General features: G+C 40.7%; 1 protein-coding gene across 1 annotated transcript in view; it reads right to left on the bottom strand.

Moving 5' to 3' along the window:
* Positions 1 to 21,982, bottom strand: part of LOC135106424 (zwei Ig domain protein zig-8-like) — a 79,772-nt gene that overhangs the window by 29,400 nt on the left and 28,390 nt on the right. Inside the window, exons 2-5 of the mRNA XM_064015431.1 lie at positions 20,838 to 21,048; positions 12,720 to 12,862; positions 5,733 to 5,901; positions 469 to 587 (exon numbers count right to left, since the gene is read on the bottom strand). Of these exons, the coding sequence (XP_063871501.1) occupies positions 469 to 587; positions 5,733 to 5,901; positions 12,720 to 12,862; positions 20,838 to 21,048 (642 nt within the window). The remainder of the gene's footprint in view (positions 1 to 468; positions 588 to 5,732; positions 5,902 to 12,719; positions 12,863 to 20,837; positions 21,049 to 21,982) is intronic.

Here is a 21,982-nt window from a genome sequence, read left to right on the forward strand (position 1 = left end):
ATGTAATAACATCTGTCCCTTTCATTACTCTTATCTGTCTGTCTGCCTGTTTTTCTTCCTGTTCTGTCTTTCTGTTCTGTCTTTCTGTTCTGTCTGTCTGTCTGTTCTGTCTTTCAGTTTTATCTGTTTGTCTCTTTCTGTTCTCTCTCTCTCTCTCTCTCTCTCTCTCTCTCTCTCTCTCTCTCTCTCTCTCTCTCTCTCTCTCTCTCTCTCTCTCTCTCTTTCGTGGGATTCTACCCTCCCATCTTCCTTTCCCCCTCTTATCATCATCTTTCTTTTTCTCTCCCTTGCGTTCGATTCACACTTGTACAACACTCTCTCATAAATCCCAAATCTTAAACTCTCCATACATTTTCCCTTCACCCAACTATCCCATTTTTTTTTTTTTCCTTTGCCCTTACTCGTTTCTCTCTACCTTCCCTTATCTGACCTTTCCTGCCCCTCTCCCTCCAGCACAAGTTAACTCACTTAGGTACCATGAACCCATCCTTGCCAAAGTATTCTGGCAACGATAGCAGCCAGGAGTAGACTAAGGCTCTTGAATACAGAAGCTGCACTGTTGGTCTGCATGGCAGCTGGATACTCTCCTGCAGAAGGCAAAAACATATCATTACAACCATGTGTGATGAATTTATGAATAATTAAAAAAAAAAGTTGGCATATTGCAGTTGAAATAACGGAATGTAAGTTTTATCGCTATCTATAATTCTTGTTTGGGATATTCGTTTCTTCTTTTCATTAATAAAGGTGATCGACAGGGATGAGATATATGGCTGGCTAAACATAACATAGTTCATAACTAGAAAGACTGAGCGAAAAAAAAGGATATACGGAAGGGCGGGAGTTGAAAGGCAAGTATCATGAAGATTTGGTAGTGAAACATGAATGAATATATCAAGAAGAATGTGCGGAAAAGAAAGGACAAAAATGAGGGAGACAAAAGAATAAGGAAATGTTAAAAAAGAGAGATCAGGAAGATATCAGAAGAGAGAGAGAGAGAGAGAGAGAGAGAGAGAGAGAGAGAGAGAGAGAGAGAGAGAGAGAGAGAGAGAGAGAGAGAGTTATTGATTATTTAATTTTTGTCAGCAGCCGCGTGAGTGTGTGTGTGTGTGAGTGTTTAGGAGTGTGTGTGTGTGTGTGTGTGTGTGTGTGTGTGTGTGTGTGTGTGTGTGTGTGTTTAGGAGTGTGTGTGTGTGTGTGTGTGTGTGTGTGTGTGTGTGTGTGTGTGTGTGTGTGTGTGTGTATTTGTGTTTGTGTTTGTGTGTGTGTGTGTGTGTGTGTGTGTGTGTGTGTGTGTGTGTGTGTGTGTGTGTGTGTGTGTGTGTGTGTGTGTGTGTGTGTGTGTGTGTGTGTGTGTGTTTTGTCCCGTCGCTAATTCCAGGGAGGTCCAGCGTGTTGCCTGGAGCCAGACATCAAAGAGAAAAGAAGTGTGGTATGATAAAGGAAAAGAGAAGAAAACGTCAGGGAACGAAAAGAAAAAGAAAAACGTAAGCAAAGGAAGAAAAAACAAACAAACAAACAAAAGCGGAGACGTAGCCATATATAAACATTTACACACACACACACACACACACACACACACACACACACACACACACACACGCGCGCGCGCGCGCGCGACAAAAATTAAGTAATCAATCACTTTTCTCTCTCTCTTTCATCTCTGATGGATGCGTTGAATAAAGTTACCATTGCATATATATATATATATATATATATATATATATATATATATATATATATATATATATATATATATATATATAATTTTTTTCATGTTATATCTGAAAGTGTCCTTTTCTTTACATAATATAGGTTTTATATGTCTCTCTGTCTGCCTGTTTATTTGTTTGATCGCCTCTCTCTCTCTCTCTCTCTCTCTCTCTCTCTCTCTCTCTCTCTCTCTCTCTCTCTCTCTCTCTCTCTCTCTCTCTCTCTCTCTCTCTCTCTCTCTCTCTCTCTCTCTCTCTCTCTCTCTCTCTCTCTCAAGATTTTATTCATACAAATATTGGTGTGTGTGTGTGTGTGTGTGTGTGTGTGTGTGTGTGTGTGTGTGTGTGTGTGTGTGTGTTCGCGCATGAACTTACATGGAAATGTTGAAAAGTTTGGCAGGAACACTCGAACGGAAGGTAGCTGCACCCCAAGCTTTTTTTTTTTTTTCCGTTACTCAGGAGAGAAGAAGGGGTTGTGAGGTCAAAACGAAGGACAAATTAGTTAAATCTAGAAAGGTAACTAGCTCAGGCAAGGTGAGAAATAGCTTAAGGATTTACTTTACAAATTGTAGAAGTATTTTGAATAAAATAGACTTGCTTAGAGGAATAGCGTGTGTAGAGAACCTTGATATCATTGGTTAGATATGTCAGGAAAAGTATTTAATGCAGAGGTTAAGATAGATGGTTATACACTGTTCTATAAAGGCAGGGAAAACAAGAGAGGAGGAGGCGTCGCGTTATACGTTAGGGACACATTACAGTGTTGTATTAACAGTAGAATTAAAGCAGATAGCAAAAAAACAGAGTCGATATGGGTAGGTATTGAGGAAGGATCACAGTCAGTAGTACTGGGAGTAGTGTACAGGCCACCGACCAGTACAAAGGAAATTAACACCTCACTATGGTAGGAAATAAATAGAGCAGGCAGGTACAGTCAGGTATGTGTGGTAGGAGATTTAAATTCTAGGAATATCGACTGGAGCCTGATGGTGGGTAACAACGAAACAGAGGAATTTCTTAAGGTAATTCAATTCTTAAGGTAATTTAATTCTTACTAACTGGGAGGAAGCAGTCATGCAGGTAGAGGTTGGAGGACAGCTAGGTAACAGTGACTATTGGGAAATTGGGTACAAATCAAAATGGGAAGAAACTTTCAGAAACAAAAACACTAATGAAATACCTGACTTTAGGTGAGCAGATATTGAGGAATTAAAAAGGTACCTCCAAGGAGTTGACTGGCAATGGATGCAGGGTGAGGTCAGGTCCGGGACGAAGTTGAGAGAGATAAGGTAAGATGAGAGAGATGAGGTGAGGTGTGAGGGTGTAGGACAAGAGGAGGGAAGATGTGTCCGGAAGGGGTGGAGGAGAGAGAGAGGGGGATATGTGTGAGGAAAGCTAAGGGCAATTATGAATTAAAGGTAGCCAGCCAGGCGAAGACGGACCCTAAGGGATTTTATCAGGTATACAGGACGAAGAATAAGGACACTATAGGTCCATTAAAGGCAGCAGATGGGGAGCTGGTTAGTTCTGGGGAAGAGATTAGTAAAATTCTGAATGAGTATTTTTTAACTGTCTTCACCCAGGAAAACGTGTAGGATATGCCAAATAGTGAACAGATGTTTAGAGCAGATGAGAATGAGAAGCTGACAGATATTTCCATAACTAAGGAAATAGTGGAACAGGAGATAGATAGGCTAAAAAAAATTCAAGACACCAAGACCAGATGAAATATATCCCAGAGTACTTAAGGAATCCAAAGAGGTTATTAGTGAGCCGTTAGTTTCTGTCTTTAGGAAATCACTTGAGTCAGGTGAGGTACCAGTAATGTGGAGGCAAGCTAATGTATTACCCGTCTTTAAGAAAGGAGATAGAACTTTAGCGTCTAACTATAGACCTGTCAGCTTAACTTCAGTTGTGGGTAAAATATTGGAGTCATTAATAACGAGGAACATTAGGGAACATTTAGACAAACATAACTTGCTAAATCAGTCACAGCATGGCTTCACGAAGGGGAAGTCTTGCCTGACATACTTGTTAAGTTTTTACAGTAAAGTGTACAAGGCAGTAGATAACGGTGATAGTTATGATATCTTATATCTGGACTTTAGTAAAGCGTTTGACAAGGTACCCCATCAGGCTCCCGAAAAAAAAAAGGTTAGGGGACACAGGATAGATGGGAAGATTTAGGCTGGATAAGGTCATGGCTAAGCGACAGGCGACAAAGAATTGTAATAAACGGCTCTAAATCTGAGTGGGGTCATGTAATTAGTGGGGTGCCACAGGGATCAGTATTAGGGCCATTGCAACCAGGATAGAACAAGAAATAACGGGTTCAAGCTTGAAAAATTTAGGTATAAGAAAGAAATATGAAGAAATTGGTTCTCAAATAGAGTGGTAGATGAGTGGAATAGACTCGGTGATCGTGTTTTTATTGCTAAGACATTAGGGAGCTTTAAGAGAAGATTACACGAGTTTATGGATGGGGATGATAGGTGGAAATAGGTAGGTATATTTCATACAGGGACTGCCACGTGTAAGCCTGGTCGCTCCTTGCAGTTTCCCTTATTTCTTATGTTCTTATCTTCTTAAAGGATTTCCATGCATACATACTTTTGCAAATAGTATTGTCCCTTTTCAACCCATTTTCTTCTAAAAAAAAAAAAAAAAAAAAAACAGAAAAGTGTCATAGAAAGATGCCTAATAAAAATGTTAAGGAAAAACCGGGTTTTCTTATTATTCTTAATACTTTTTAGGAAAAAAAATATTTTCTCTCACAACTATATATATGTATTATATATATATATATATATATATATATATATATATATATATATATATATATATATATATATATATATATATATATATATATATATATATATATATATATATATATATATATATATATATAATACATATATATAGTTGTGAGAGAAAGAGTTGTGAGGTCCCTCTCGCTTTTATTTTCCTGGTAGTAATAGTAGTAGCAGTAGTTCTACTACTACTATTACTAGTAGTGTATATATATATATATATATATATATATATATATATATATATATATATATATATATATATATATATATATATATATATATATATATATATATATATATATATATATATATATACACTACTAGTAATAGTAGTAGTAGAACTACTGCTACTACTATTACTACCAGGAAAATAAAAGCGAGAGGGACCCTTTACTGTGAATACGTATGAAATACGACACTACTGAGAGGGGAGAAATCTTGTCCGAATGAGTATCGCAACAAGGAAGATAGATAGTTTGATAGATAAATAGATAGATAGACAGACAGATAGATAGATAAACAGACAGATAGATATATCTGTGGAGGGGACCAAAAATGTCCATAGGTTGAACTGCTCCTCTGGTATCGACTCTGTGTCTTGATAGCACCCTCAACTTTTTTTTTTCATTAACTTCTGCTTTAGATCTAATTTTCAGTCTGCAGAACACCACCTCTGTACTGATTTACATCTTTTTTCCTCACTGAATCACAGGTGTCTGAGGTAACTGACAGTAGCCCCTTTTCTGTTCCCTCCTACTTTCTCTATCCTCATTTTCAATCAAAGTTGGATGTTGCGTCTATGTGTGCAATAGCTTAACCTGCTCTCGTGCCCACACTCTTGAATCTTTTGAATTTTTCACTATCAAACTACGACCACAGAGTCACTCTGAAACTAAACTTATGTGTGCTGTACACTTCTCACCTAAATCCTCTGACTATTGAAAATTCTTTGACTACCTAACTTCCAAAGTGGGCCACATCCTGACTCTTTTCACTTTTGCGGAAATTACACGTTACTTCCCTCCCCAACACACACACGCACACACACACACACACACACACACACACACACACACACACACACACACACACACACACACACACACACACACACACACACACACACACACACACACACCAAGCATTCGAAGTATCAAAAGTGGAGAGAGTGTTCGGCCGAAGGTCCTCCTGAAGACACCTTTACCATTGAGAACGTGCAGCGTGACGGAAGTGGAATTAAGATTGGAGGCTGCGCAGGTGTACACGCCTTTGTCCTCTACGCGAGCTGAAGTGATGAGCAGGTGACTGATGGTGGTGGGACCCTTCTCCACGATCATAGACACGCCCCCACGACTGCTGCTATAGCTTATGTTCTGCAGAAGACATATAAGTAGTGATTAGTATAGATAACCGTGAGTGTGGAATATATGAGTACTAGTAAATGTTTGATGTGGTAAAGAGTGTGAGTAATAGAAAGAGATGCTAGTGAGGTAATGAAGTTATGTGAAGTGATAGGCGATATGTGACAGTGAGCGGGTGACATTTAAGTGAGATAGGATAGGATTTCTTTTTTTTTTATGTAAATAGATGAATAGATAAAAGGCAGACGTGCAAGTGAGATGGAATGCTGAAGTGGTGAGATGCTGCAGATAAGAACGTGATGGGAGATGATAACAGTTCAATCAGTAAACTGAAATGCTAAACATCTGTTCTGTTTTCGTAAAGGATAAGTTTTTTTTATCACTTTGTTATTTATCTGGAAGCAAACCAAGACCTTGTTGAATATGAGGTTAGAAAAACAGATAGTAAATGATCCTCTTCAGGCTGTGAGAGATAAATTTTTATTGTTGAGATAAGTTTTGCTTCCAAAACTGTCTCTTTCATGTAGAAATGTAGACACCAAAGAAGCACAGAAAATATCACAATGAAGAAAGGCGTAAACAGTTATGATACACGAAATGGCACAAGTGCAAAGGAAAGAAAAGTAAAAAAAGAAGTTCACCTTTTATAGAACACATCGAAATTCAGGCGTCATGGCACTAAACACTTTGAAACACTTTTATTTCATGTCCGGTATAAATATGCAAAAAAGTACAAGAAATATAAAAAATACAAATAGCATGATCATTTTAACTTTATAGTGTTACTTCTCTTGAATATATCTAGTGTACAAGAAGAAAGTAAGGGAATAAAACTAGAGATGAAAGAGAAACAAATGAAAAATAATTTCTACTTTAAAAGGACACGTACTCCTCTTGCAAGTCTCCAACAAAAGCATGGCGTGTTTCAGTCTTGGGAAAGTTAATCCAAGTTAGAATGTGTTCAAAGTCATAGTGAAGTGTCGTAAGACTGCCGAGTTGCGACAGGCTGTAGTTTGTGAAGAAAAGCGCTCCCATGCCCTTCTCGGAGGCCTGAACTGAAATACTAGAAAATTGTGTAAACGGACGTTATTGAGAAAGATGCATGAGAGGAAACGTGTAAAATCCTTTTATTTTTATTACTTTCGCAAGGCGAAGTATTTTAACACAGAGTCCCAAGTTATGCAGATAAAAACCATGAGAGACGCATGAAAATAAAAATTAATATAAACTTGTATGCATTGGTATTCTTAACAGATGCATGCAATTGAAAAAAGCACATCAAATGATATTAATTTTTCGTAATTTCATCAAAGAAATTAATATTCATAGTGTGTTTAAAGCTTAGAAGAGAGGTAGAAAATATAGTTAACATAAAACAATGCGTACTGACATTGTTGATAGCAAAATGAAAAAAAAAAATCACCTGATGAACGAACCGCTTGCCACAAAATCATAAAAGTTATTGTATCGATAGATACAATGACTCAGAATGCTTAAATAAACATACAATGTGTCGTAGAGTACATACATTTTTAATTAATCTAAAAAAATGCAAAGGACGAAGCATCCAAGCCACTCCACAACACTTCAAATTCTTACAACATAAAAAACTTCCAGGAAAAAAAAAGAAAAGAAAAACACTCACAAGGCACGTACAAGTTTAAGGGATAGAATATGACTAGCAGACACAATTTCTAGAAGAAAAAAAAAAACGATGAATTAAAATAATCAACTATTCCCAACAGGATTTCTGAGAGTGTGCGGGTTGGGAGAAACCCAACCCGCACACTCTCAGCTGAAGGATCTTGCCTTCAGCTGTCTTTTTTTTTTTTTTTTTTTTTAATGTAGGAAGGACACTGGCCAAGGGCAACAAAAATCTAATAAAAAAATGCCCACTGAAATGCCAGTCCCATAAAAGGGTCAAGGCAGTGGTCAAAAATTGGTGGATAAGTGTCTTGAAACCTTCCTCTTGAAGGAATTCAAGTCATAGGAAGGTGGAAATACAGAAGCAGGCAGGGAGTTCCACAGTTTACCAGAGAAAGGGATGAATGATTGAGAATACTGGTTAACTCTTGTGTTAGAGAGGTGGACAGAATAGGGGTGAGAGAAAGAAGAAAGTCTTGTGCAGCGAGGCCACGGAAGGAGGGGAGGCATGCAGTTAGCAAGATCAGAAGAGCAGTTAGCATGAAAACAGTGGTAGAAGACAGCTAGATATACAACATTGCGGCGGTGAGAGAGAGGCTGAAGACAGTCAGTTAGAGGAGAGGAGTTGATGAGACGAAAAGCTTTTGATTCCACCCTGTCTAGAAGAGCAGTATGAGTGGAACCCTCCCAGACATGTGAAGCATACTCCATACATGGCCGGATAAGGCCCTTGTACAGAGTTAGCAGCTGGGGGGGTGAGAAAAACTGGCGGAGACGTCTCAGAACACCTAACTTCATAGAAGCTGTTTTAGCTAAAGATGAGATGTGAAGTTTCCAGTTCAGATTATACTCGTAAGTAAAGGACAGACCGAGGATGTTCAGTGTAGTGTCATTGAAGAAGAGGGGATAGTTGTCTGGAAGGTTGTGTCGAGTTGATAGATGGAGGAATTGAGTTTTTGAGGCATTGAACAATACCAAGTTTGCTCTGCCCCAATCAGAAATTTTAGAAAGATCAGAAGTCAGGCGTTCTGTGGCTTCCCTGCGTGATATGTTTACCTCCTGAAGGGTTGCACGTCTATGAAAAGACGTGGAAAAGTGCAGGGTGGTAGTATCATCAGCGCAGGAGTGGATATGACAAGAAATTTGGTTTAGAAGATCATTAATGAATAATAAGAAGAGAGTGGGTGACAGGACAGAACCCTGAGGAACACCACTGTTAATAGATTTAGGAGAAGAACAGTGAGTGACCGTCTACCACAGCAGCAATAGAACGGTCAGAAAGGAAACTTGAGATGATGTTACAGAGAGAAGGATAGAAACCGTAGGAGGGTAGTTTGGAAATCAAAGCTTTGTGCCAGACTCTATCAAAAGCTTTTGATATGTCCAAGGCAACAGCAAAAGTTTCACCAAAATCTCTAAAAGAGGATGACCAAGACTCACTAAGGAAAGCCAGAAGATCACCAGTAGAGCGGCCTTGACGGAACCCATACTGGCGATCAGATAGAAGGTTGTGAAGTGATGGATGTTTAAGAATCTTCCTGTTGAGGATAGATTCAAAAACTTTAGATAGGCAGGAAATTAAAGCAATAGGACGGTAGTTTGAGGGATTAGAACGGTCACCCTTTTTAGGAATAGGTTGAATGTAGGCAAACTTCCAGCAAGAAGGAAAGGTAGATGTTGACAGACAGAGCTGAAAGAGTTTGACTAGGCAAGGTGCAAGCACGGAGGCACAGTTTCGGAGAACAATAGGAGGGACCCCATCAGGTCCATAAGCCTTCCGAGGGTTTAGGCCAGCGAGGGCATGGAAAACATAATTGCAAAGAATTTTAATAGGTGGCATGAAGTAGTCAGAGGGTGGAGGAGAGGGAGGAACAAGCCCAGAATCGTCCAAGGTAGAGTTTTTAGCAAAGGTTTGAGCAAAGAGTTCAGCTTTAGAAATAGATGTGATAGCAGTGGTGCCATCTGGTTGAAGTAGAGGAGGGAAAGAAGAAGAGGCAAAGTTATTGGAGATATTTTTGGCTAGATGCCAGAAATCACGAGGGGAGTTAGATCTTGAAAGGTTTTGACGTTTTCTGTTAATGAAGGAGTTTTTGGCTAGTTGGAGAACAGACTTGGCATGGTTCCGGGCAGAAATATAAAATGCATGAGATTCTGGTGATGGAAGGCTTAAGTACCTTTTGTGGGCCACCTCTCTATCATGTATAGCACGAGAACAAGCTCTGTTAAACCAAGGTTTAGAAGGTTTAGGACGAGAAAAAAAGTGAGGAATGTATGCCTCCATGCCAGATACTATCACCTCTGTTATGCGCTCAGCACACAAAGACGGGTCTCTGACACGGAAGCAGTAGTCATTCCAAGGAAAATCAGCAAAATACCTCCTCAGGTCCCCCCAACTAGCAGAGGCAAAACGCCAGAGGCACCTTCGCTTAGGGGGATCCTGAGGAGGGATTGGAGTGATAGGACAAGATAAAGATATGAGATTGTGATCGGAGGAGCCCAACGGAGAAGAAAGGTGACAGCATAAGCAGAAGGATTAGACGTCAGGAAAAGGTCAAGAATGTTGGGCGTATCTCCAAGACGGTCAGGAATACGAGTAGGGTGTTGCACCAATTGCTCTAGGTCATGGAGGATAGTAAAGTTGTAGGCTAGTTCACCAGGATGGTCAGTGAAGGGAGAGGAAAGCCAAAGCTGGTGGTGAACATTGAAGTCTCCAAGAATGGAGATCTCTGCAAAAGGAAAGAGGGTCAGAATGTGCTCCACTTTGGAAGTTAAGTAGTCAAAGAATTTCTTATAGTCAGAGGAGTTAGGAGAGAGGTATACAGCACAGATAAATTTAGTATGAGAATGACTCTGTAGTCGTAGCCAGATAGTGGAAAACTTGGAAGATTCAAGAGCGTGGGCACGAGAGCAGGTTAAATCATTGCGCACATAAACGCAGCATCCAGCTTTGGATCGAAAATGAGGATAGAGAAAGTAGGAGGGAACAGAAAAGGGGCTACTGTCAGTTGCCTCAGACACCTGAGTTTCAGTGAGGAAAAGAAGATGAGGTTTAGAAGAGGAGAGGTGGTGTTCTACAGATTGAAAATTAGATCTTAGACCGCGAATGTTGCAGAAGTTAATGAAGAAAAAGTTGAGGTGGGTGTCAAGACACTTAGGGTCGTCGACAGAAAGGCAGTCCGACCTGGGGACATTTATGGTCCCCTCCCCAGATGGGGACTTCGAGTCTGGTGTAGGAGTCGCCATGATGATTTTAAAATTTTTGAGTGAAGGGTGTGTGTGTTATTAGGTGCTTGTAGTTTTGTGTGGAGGAAGAGAGTTGTCTTTATAGGGCAGGCTGTGACTGCTCCCTTGTGTTGTGAGACACAAAGGGAAACGTTCAGTGAGGTCACAGCTGGGTTTAATGATAAGTTCACAGAACCCCCTGAACAGTGCTTTAGACCTCACTGGGAGTAATTATCGTTTCGGCAAATGTCTACTGCCTCCTCCAGATATTCAAAGGTCATTATTATTACGTTGGCTTGCTGAGAGGGAGAGGGAGAGAGCAAGTAAATCATCAACCTTTGAAAGTGATACCCAGCAAGAGGTCAAAGCTGAATCATTGACGAAATTGGGGGATATTCATGAATATACATATGGAGAAGTGCGTGTGGATAATACAACCGATTAAATATGTTACTTTTAAACGTTTCTGGATCTTATCTTGGTAGGCTCTGATGGAAGTTGCTCGAATTTATAAGGATGTTTTTAGTAATTTTAGTAATCTTTTGATAACAATTCTGTTTTTATCAATGATAAAAAAAAAAATGGATATTATGATCTCTTCAGCGTCTAAAAATAGTTGTAGTAAGATAACAAAGTTTGAGAATACGAGACTATTTTGGTTTACATTATACGTCATTTCCATTTACGTCGTCATTTCATCATCGCATACTCGTTTTCGCAGGGCAGCTTTACACGGTATCCTAAGATGTACTTACATTAAATACTTCGGTAGATTCTTTACAGACACGTGTGGTCGTTTCCCAAAGTGAGGGTACCGTCTCGCACGAGGGATTGGATGATGAAAATAATACTCAATTCTACTACATTTTTTATTTATTTTTTTTTTTTTCGAACGGGGCTGGAAGAGCGAGATGTATACGTAGAATCACAGATACACAGACACACAGAACACATTTTATTATATGGTACAGGCACTATCCAAGTATCCTCACAGCTATATAACATACAAAGAAACACACACACACACACACACACACACACACACACACACACACACACACACACACACACATTAGACTTACCTTTAGGATTAATGTTAAGTATTTCCCCACCCCCTCTGTACATTTTCAGTTTGTTAACTGCCTAAATAATAAACCGTTTATTATTGATTTTATTATTATTATTATTATTATTATTATTATTATTATTATTATTATTATTATTATTATTATTACACACACACACGCACCACGTAATGTAGTGATCAGCAAGCTCGGGTCACAACAGAGAAGGCCCGGGTTCGAGTCCCAGATGTGGCGAGGAAAATGGGCGAGCCTCTTAATGTGTAGCCCCTGTTCACCTAGCAGCAAGTAGGTGAGGGATGTAAGCCGAGAAGTTGTGGCTTTACTGTCCCGTTGTGTGGTATGTGAGTGGTCTCACTCCTATGAACTCTGAGGTCTTTCCGTAGGGTAATGGCTGGCTGGATGACCAGCAGACGACCTCGGGTGAATGAACACACACACACACACACACACACACACTAAAGACTAGACCATCGTAACAGCTCAAAGGATTTTTCCACGCTTTTACGAGGCGGAAAAAAAAAAAAACATCATATCAACAATTACGTCTGAATCACTAAGCGTTTTCAGGCGGTCCAGTGATTAAAAAAAGAAAATAATGAGGGAGTAATACTTTCACCACCATCTCTTATTCTTCTTTCCTCTCTTCTATGTAAAGAAAAAAGTTCAATGATAATAATAATACTTCCTTTGGACAACTTTCTTCTCTTCCATGATTTTTACAGAGAAAGAAAGAGAGAGAGAGAGAGAGAGAGAGAGAGAGAGAGAGAGAGAGAGAGAGAGAGAGAGAGAGAGAGAGAGAGAGAGAGAGAGAGAGAGAGAGAGAGAGAGAAAAAAATAAGAATCCAGGGGCAGAAATTCAGACATAACTTTGTCACGTACCCTGTTGCTGTGGTGTTTATTGCTGTGGTACCAACGCACGTATAGGGGCGGATCTGGCAGGTCGTGCAACACACACGTCAGGTTGATCATGCTACCTTTCTGCACGTATAAGTCAGGCGAGCCCAAGATCTCCCCGCGGGGCTCTGGAATGCCAAGGAAAATAAAAGAAATGAGTTTTATACGTTTAGGTGAAAATTGAAAAAAAAAATAATGAAAATAAATAATTAAATAAATAATTAGTTAATTAAACAAGTAAGAAAACAGTAAGCTATCCTCATAATCAATTTGTGGTACAAGGTTTATAGTATGTATATTATGCTGTTGGCTGTCGTGACGCTGTATATAAGAGGGAAAGGTAAAAATATCAGGTATCCTCATATATTTGATTATTGTGGTGTAGGACCTGTGTGTAATGTTCGTGTTGTGTTGCTGGGTGAAGCTGGGTGTAGCTGAGTGCAGTGAGGCTGTGGAATACGGAAAAAAACAAATCAGGTTACATACAAGTGAGGAAAATCTAACAATCGATAAATCCTAAGTGCAAAACTGTTGTATGTTGCACTTTGTATGGCGAAATGTGCTGTTGTGTATTGTGTGACTTACTATTCACATCGTCCTAGCAACCCTTGAGGCATGAGGATGATCAGAAAGGTCACATGCAGTTATGGAGCATTCTTACAAATAATTGTTTTGACAAAACCACGCGCGTTAAAATGTGTGGACAGAGAAACTAGGATTGCTCAGAAAATCATGTAAAAGGTTCTTTTCTCTTGAATAACAGAGACTTTGTCACGTTCTATACCACTGGAATTATAGATTTTGAGTGAGTGTGACACACATCGTAACAGATCCTCAGCAGATTTTATTTACAGGCAATAAAATGAAAAAGAAAAAAAGAGGGAAAAATCTTAAAGGTCTCTCGATTTAAGGTTTCTGAATAAACTTTGATAAACAAGGAACTCTTTAAATTGAAGCTGTCTTACAGCCAACATTATTATAATGAAGAATCCCACATAAAATGCCTTACAAGGATTAAGAAATTATGAACGTAGGTACTTCCATATTTGTGGAATTATCCATGTACAGAGGAAAATTTACATTTCTTACTGACAAACTAATATCAAGAAATTTAAGTTTGATGAATTTATTGATATTTTGGAGCCGCTGCAAGGATGTCATATTTTGCTCGATTCACAACACCTAAATGGCGGAAACTTGAACTGTTTTCACATAAAGAAAGGAAATAGATCGAGGGTTTACCATTGACCTTACGCCCTTACATCACAGTAACATGCGGGAATGAGCGTAGTTTGAGGGATCAAAGGAGCATGTGTTAGGTTTAGGTTACTTTTAGTTTATTTTTGGTTCACTAACACCAAAATATTGTCCTTTATCTTTAGTTTTTATTTCTTTCGACAATTTCAGATTAACGTTATGAATGCCTATGGTACTGTAATAAGCGTTTAATTTCTACAGCTTTGTACAATTGCAGAGTTTCATTTTTTTTAATGATAAAAATACTCTTTACACATTAACAACAGTACTATCCCCTACACTCTTATAGACACGAGGCTCACGTAATGGTTGTCTAGAAGTACGTTTCTGTCTAGAGCCTTCTGTGGTGTGAAAAAGTGAGTTTTGAGGCATTGCCTTCTTCAGCCAGCGGTGTGATTGGAGTCCAGTGACGTGATGAAAAGAGTTAATTTACAACTAATGAACGGTCCGGATCTTATTTGACAATCTGATTAATCAGAAAACGTATTGGTTATTTATCTTTTCAGTTAGCTTCATCATACCGGTATGTCTCCAAGACTTGCTTTGCTTCCTCACATCTCCTGCCAAACTACTATCTACATCTAAAATTTACTCATTATAATGCCACCTTATAACATGATATTGGTGTCAATATTATGTCTGCCTCCCTGCCTACCTGTCCGTCTTTTTTTTTTTTTATGTAGGAGGGACACCTTCCAAAGGCAACAAAAATCTAATAAAAAAAAAAAAAAGCCCACTAAGATGCCGGTCCCCTAATAGGGTTCATAGCAGTAGTCAGAAATTGAAGGATGAGCAGGCAGGGAGCTCCAGAGTTTACCAGAGAAAGGGATGAATGATTGAGAATACTGGTTAACTCTTCCATTAGAGAGGTAGACAGAATAGGGATGAAAGAAAGAAAGTCTTGTGCAGCGAGGGGGCGGGAGGAAGGGAGGCATGCAGTTAACATGATCAGAAGAGCAGTTAGTATGAACATAGTGGTAGAAGATAGCTAGGGATGCAACATTGCAGCGATGAGAAAGAGGCTGAAGACAGTCAGTTAGAGGAGAGGAGTTGATGGGACGAAAAGTCTAAAAGAGCGGTATGAGTGGAATCCCCCCTCCCCAGATATGTGAAACATACTTCATACGTGAACGGATAAGGCCGTTGTATAGAGTTAGCAGCTAAGGGGGAGGGGGGAGAAAAACTGGCGGAGACGTCTCAGAACTTCATAGAAGTTGTTTTAGCAAGAGATGAGATGTGAAGTTTCCAATTTAGATTATAAGACAAGGACAGAACGAGGATGTTCCACTCACACCGCTCTTCTAGACAGGGTGGAATCAATAGCTTGTCGTCTCATCAACTCCTCTCCTCTAACTGACTGTCTTCAGCCTCTCTCTCATCGCCGCTAACTGCATGCCTCCCGTCCTCCCGCGGCCTCGCTGCACTAGACTTTCTTCTTTCCCTCACCCCTATTCTGTTCACTTCTCTAATGCAAGAGTTAACCTGTATTCTCAATCATTCATTCTTTTCTGTGGTAAACTCTGGAACTCCTTGCCTGCTTTTGTATTTCCACCTTCCTACGAGTTGAATTCCTTCAAGAGGGAAGTTTCAAGACACTTATCCTTCAAATTTTGACTACCGCTTTGGACCCTTTTCTGGGACTGGCATCTCAGTGGGCTTTTTTTTATTTATTTTTTATTGTATTTTTGTTGCCCTTGGCCAGTGTCCCTCCTACATAAAAAAAAAAAAAACCGAAATCTTTAAAAGAGAATGACCAAGACTTAGTAAGGAAAGCCAGAAGATCACTAGTAGAGCGGCCTTGACGGAACCCATCAGTGAAGTGATATATGTTTAAGAATCTTCCTGTTGAGGATACATTCAAAACATTTTAGATAGGCAGAAAATTAATGCAATAGGACGGTAGTTTGAGGGATTAGAACCCTTTTTAGGAACAGGCTGAATGTAGGCAAACTTCCAGCAAGAAGGAAATGCTGATGTTGAAAGACAGAGTTGAAAGATTTTGACTAGACAAAATGTAAACACGGAGGCGCTGTTTCAGAGAACAATAGGAGGGACCCCATCAGGTCCACAAACCTTCCGAGGGTTTAGACCAGCGAGGGCATGGAAAACATCATTGCAAAGAATTTTAATAGGTAGCATTAAGTAGTCAGAGGGTAGAGGAGAGGGAGGAACAAGCCCTGAATCATCTAAGGTACTCGTAGAGAGTTCAGCTTTATATACGAGTATATATATATATATATATATATATATATATATATATATATATATATATATATATATATATATATATATATATATATATATATATATATAGTTTGTGTGTGTGTGTGTGTGTGTGTGTGTGTGTGTGTGGTGGAACGCTACGCCCACCCCTACATTCCACGGTGCGCCTTTGCCCTAAGGACTTGATGGCCCTGGTCAACCTCGCCTTTGTCCCCGACCTGATCCAGCCTCTGACCGCCCGCCTGTCACCACGTGGGAGTGAGGTCAACCCGCATCCTTTGTCTCCGCGTTGCTCCGACCTGTTCCACGGCCGTTCGGACTCTTTGGTCCTCACGAACTCTTTACCTTTCTGGCCTTGTCACCTCCCTTTTACCTCACGAGTCCCATCCTGACCTGAGCCGGAAGTCACAGCAACCACCTCAGTCGCCGTCCTGCCAGCCTCAGGCAAGGACATGCGGCTCCTGGCACTTCACATATTTATCTTTTGTTAGGTTTAATTTTATCAATATACGACAGCTGATTTTTACAACTGTATTTCTTTGGGCACCATCTATACACAAGCAAGTACTAGAAGAAGAAACACATATTTCCTTGTACATAAAAATGGTGACCGCGGTGGAAAGGGTCAACGAAACAAGTCCTCCTGGCTCACATGCCCTGCCGTCGCCAGCTACTCCTGCTACCTTCATCGCTTCCGGGTTACCTGCTAAGCCGTCACCTACACAAACTGCTACGCTAATACGCACGTACGGTGCTTTCTTCAAGCTGCTTGTAGGGCCTCAATCAAGCTTTTTTATGCCAAGCCCGCCCCGCCAGCCTGTTCCGTACGACTTGAAGGCGTCCTGTTTCAAGTCTGGACTTTCAAGCTGTCATCGACGTATCTCGACTGATTTAACCTGCGTTCCTGTCGTTTCAAGACTTAAGAACTTTTCAGCAGCCAGTCTTCACTTCAACTGATTTTTAAGCTATGTTCCTGTCGCTTCAAGACTTAAGAACTTCTCAGCCGTCAGTCTTCTGCAAGCTTTGTCTTTTCCTGTCCATGTGGTCTTTTCTGCTTGTGGCTTCCAGTGCATAATCTGCCACGATCCACCTCACTTGAAGATTTTATCGCTGTCATGTGCGTTATTTGTGCAGTGTTATGATTTTTACAATGTATTGTTTTTATTTTGGAATTTATTTGGCATAGAAACGGCTTGTTCTCTTGTTTAAGGCCTCTACTGTGTCCCAGTGTTTTTATTGGCCTGTGATTCGCTGTGCTGCGTCACAGTTAGTGTGAGTTTTGTGACTGGCCACTGTGCTCTTTTCTGAAGTCACTGCTATGTGAGTTTTGTGATTCTCCAGTACGTACCCACTTTTCTGATGTCATTGTTCTGTGAGTCTTGCGATTGGCTATGGTATATACATCACAGGTCTTACACAAGTAAGAGCGTATTTATGATGTGAATTATGTGCTTCAATGTCCTTGCATCACCTCATATGTTTTGTAGGCATGAGGGCATGCCTATAAAAAGGTGGCCGAGCATTGTGCTGGTATGGGGACAAGCCCGCAGCCTTGCCGCCTACATTCCATGGAACGCTTTTTCCCGTGAGACTTAACGATACCTCGGGCACCAGCCTCGACCAACCACGTGGATTGAGGTCAACCCTCTTCTCCGCCACCCCTTTGTCTCCGCGGTGCTCCGGCCTGTTCCACTGCCGGGTGGGCATTCTGGACCTCACAAGTCCCAGCCTGACCTGAGCCAACCCAACAACCACCCTGACATCAGTAGCCTGTGTCCGCTCAGTCTCGCTGGCGGCCATGGAGGGTCCTTGTCTGCCTGGCCTCAGTGGTGGACATGCGACCTGCCGGGCACCTTCACTTATTATTTATCTTTGTACATTATTGTTTTATTAATATACGACAGCACTGTTTTACAAGGAGTTTATCTATATCCCGGCCACCACTACACAGTACTAGTAGAAGAATCAATACATTCCTGGTACATAAAAATGGTGGCAGCAGCGGTGGGATGATTTGACACTACTAGCCCTCCTGGCCCACGTGCCCTTCCTGCTTGTTGCCAGCTACTCAGCTACCTTCTTCACCTCCGGGTTACCTGCCGTCACCAACGCATTTCTGCTAAACTCTCACCGATGCAAACTGCTTTGCTACTACATGTCTACGGTGCATTCTTCAAGCTGTTTTTAGGGCATCTTTCAAACTTTTTGTGCCAAGCCTACTCAGCCTGTGCCCGTATGACTTCAAGCCATCACCGATGCCATCTCTGTTTCAAGTCTGGACCTTTTAAGCCGTCGCCAACACATATCGACTGCTTTACTGCTGATCCCGTCATTCTAAGACTTTGAATCCCATGCTGTCAGTCTTCGCATCTGCAAGTTTTGGTGTTCCCTGTCCGTGTTGTCTTTCCTGCTCGTGACTTCCAGTGCATAATCTGCCACGATCTACCACACTTGAAGATTTTATCGCCATTATGTGCATTATCAGTGCGGTGTTATGATTTTGCAGTGTATTTTTTTTATTTTGTAATCTATTTGGCATAGAAACGCTTTGTTCTCTTATTTTGAGTCTCTATTGTGTCCTAGTGCTTTTCTTGGCCTGTGGTTCGTTGTGCTGACGTCACAACTAGTGTGAGTTTTGTATTTGGCCACTGTGCTTTCTTTTCTGACGTCTTTGCTATGTGAGTTTTGTGATTCACCAGTGCGTACTCACATTTCTGATGTCTTTATTTTGTGAGCCTTGCAGTTGGCTTTAGTGCATAATTGACGTGTCTTACATAGATGAGCACGTCTTTATTATGTAACTCATGTGCTTCAATGTGCCTCAGTCATCCCGTATGCTTTGTTCGTTGCGAGGATGCAGCGAGAAGGGTGGTCGAGCAATGTGGCAGAACGCTTTGATCGCCCCTATATTCCATGGCACACCTTTCCCCTTGGAACTTGACGGCCACAGATAACCTCATCTTTGTTCCCAACCTGACTCAGCCTCTGGCCACCAGCCTATCACCACATGGGAGTAAAGTCAACTCTCACCCTTTGTCTCCGCGGTGCTCTTTACCTTTCTGGCCGTGTGACCTCCCTTCACCTCACAAGTCCCAGCTTGACCTGAGTCGGCAGGTCCAGCAACCATTCCTTCATCGGTACTCCTTGTCTGCCTGGCCTCGGTGGCAGCTTCACTTATTTATACTGTATACTTTATTTTACAGATGCTTTACCACCGTGTTTCCTTGGGCACCACCTTTACAAAGTACTAGTAGAAAAGTATATATGTATATTAACTAATACAAGCGTGTGTGTGTGTGTGTGTGTGTGTGTGTGTGTGTGTGTGTGTGTGTGTGTGTGTGTGTGTTTGTCTGTATTTTCCTTTAATTTCTGGCTTAATTTTTTTTTTGTTTGTGTTGAATCTCTCTCTCTCTCTCTCTCTCTCTCTCTCTCTCTCTCCTCTCTCTCTCTCTCCTCTCTCTCTCTCTCTCTCTCTCTCTCTCTCTCTCTCTCTCTCTTTCTCTCTCTCTCTCTCTCTCTCTCTCTCTCTCTCTCTCTCTCTCTCTCTCTCTCTCTCTCTCTCTCTCTCTCGCTTCTCTCTCTCTCTCTCTCTCTCGCTCTCTCCTCTCTCCTCTCTCTCCTCTCTCCTCTCCTCTCCTCCTCTCTCTCTCTCTCTCTCTCTCTCTCTCTCTCCTTTTTGTTTAGAATAACTTATCAGTATGAAATTACACCGCTGTCTGTCTGTCTATCTGCCTGTCAGTCTATACACATGCATGTCTGCTCGTCTGCCCTGGTATGTCAAAAAGTAATGCTATGTATCCATCACTCCATTCATAGTTTTCTTCTTACCTCACCAACTTCCTCTCTTTCATTGTGCTTCTCTTATTATGTTCATCGTTCGTACTTTCTTTTCTTCTTTCCATCCTTCCTTTCGTTTGCTATCTTTAGTTCCTTCCTATCCCTCTCCCCTATTTCTCCTTCCATTTCACACCTCTACAAACAAGAGAATGTTTATGGATCTAATACACCTTTTTCTACTTCCCCTCTTACCTTTCCTGTTGCCATGACACTTCTCCCCTCTTAACCAACCCCTCCCCGCTCGCTCTCTCTCTCTCTCTCTCTCTCTCTCTCTCTCTCTCTCTCTCTCTCTCTCTCTCTCTCTCTCTCTCTCTCTCTCTCTCTCTCACTCTCTCTCTCTCTCTCTCTCTCATCTCTCTCTCTCTCTCTCTCTCTCTGTTCTTCCATACCTTCATCCATTCTTTGCAATTTCTTTTCCTTCATTCCTTCCTCCTGTCTTACCTTCTCTTCCTCCTCCTCCCCTTTCTCCCCTCATCCTTCATTCCCAAATATCTCCCGCAACACTCTCCTCTCCTTACTATTGTGTGAGTGGTAGATGACTGTCGGTTATCAGATTTTCAGTACAGTCAACAGGAAGATTTTAAAGATTAAGCAACTTCATGGAGAAGGATAATAGGTGCAGACAGGCTTAGCTGTAATATACAGGGACTGCCATATGTAGACCTACTGGATTCTTGTAGGTTTCTTTATGTTTTTTTTTTTTTTTATCTATTATGTATATTGCCATTCATGTTATCACTTTCATACTTTCCTCACTCCCACCCTCCTCATCCCCTAAGAACTCACCCAGTACTCTGAGGTAGGCATTGAAGGTCTTGACTGGCTTCGTGCTGACCTGACACTCGTAGGTGCCCTGGTCACGTGGCTGGGCTGACCTAATTCGAAGCGTCCACTGGTTGGTGCCGTTCTGATGCAGCGCCTCATAGCGAAGGTCCGTCGTGTAGGTGTAGCGACCCACTGTCAGGATTCTTAAGTCCCGCCCTCGGATCCATGACACCTGTAGAAGGGAGAAAATGTGAATTGGTAAGTGTGAGGTGAGTGAGAAGCAGGTAATGTGTGAAGCTATCAACTTTAACGTTAAGTGTAGCCTGGAATAAATGGCCGCTAATTAGAAAGGAGTGGAAAAGGTTGTAGCTGTCCCAGAATTACTTTTTTGTAGCTTTTCTTAAGCTCTTATGTTCTGCTATTTTTATGATCTGCAATACCTTTGCAACGAGCAGAGATGAATGAAGAAAGTTGTGGTTATTTTAGACTTTGTTGGGATGTCCTAAATATACAGGGAGATATTGATATTGATATGTTTATTGGCCTTATAGTAGGATACAAGTTTGATATACATATAAATCTAGTAAGCCATTCGTCCATTGAGCTCTTGCTCTCTGTGGACTTATATTGGATGTTATTATATGTAAAGGCGAGGCAGCTAAGGCCGACGAACTATTTACATGTTTCAATTATTTACATAAGTCTTTTGTAGTATATAAGTTTAAAGAAAATTAAACCAATAGTACCCATACAATAACTGTAATAATAACAATGATAGTAATAATAATAATAATAATAATAATAATAATAATAATAATAATAATAATAATAATAATAATAATAATAATAATAATAATGATAATAGCTATAATAATACTATTACTAATACTAACACTACTACTACCACTATTACTACCACTGCGCACCACTACTACTACTACTACTAGTACTACTACTACTAATTTTAATAATAGCAATAATAATAATGAACGCTTGACTTCTGATCTTTCTAAAATTTCTGATTGGGGCAGAGCAAACTTGATATTGTTCAGTGCCTCAAAAACTCAATTCCTCCATCTATCAACTCGACACAGCCTTCCAGACAACTATCCCCTCTTCTTCAATGACACTCAACTGTCCTCCTCTTCTACACTGAACATCCTCGG

The sequence above is a fragment of the Scylla paramamosain genome, chromosome 13 (assembly GCF_035594125.1).
Source record: "Scylla paramamosain isolate STU-SP2022 chromosome 13, ASM3559412v1, whole genome shotgun sequence".
NCBI classification, from domain to species: Eukaryota; Metazoa; Arthropoda; class Malacostraca; order Decapoda; family Portunidae; genus Scylla; species Scylla paramamosain.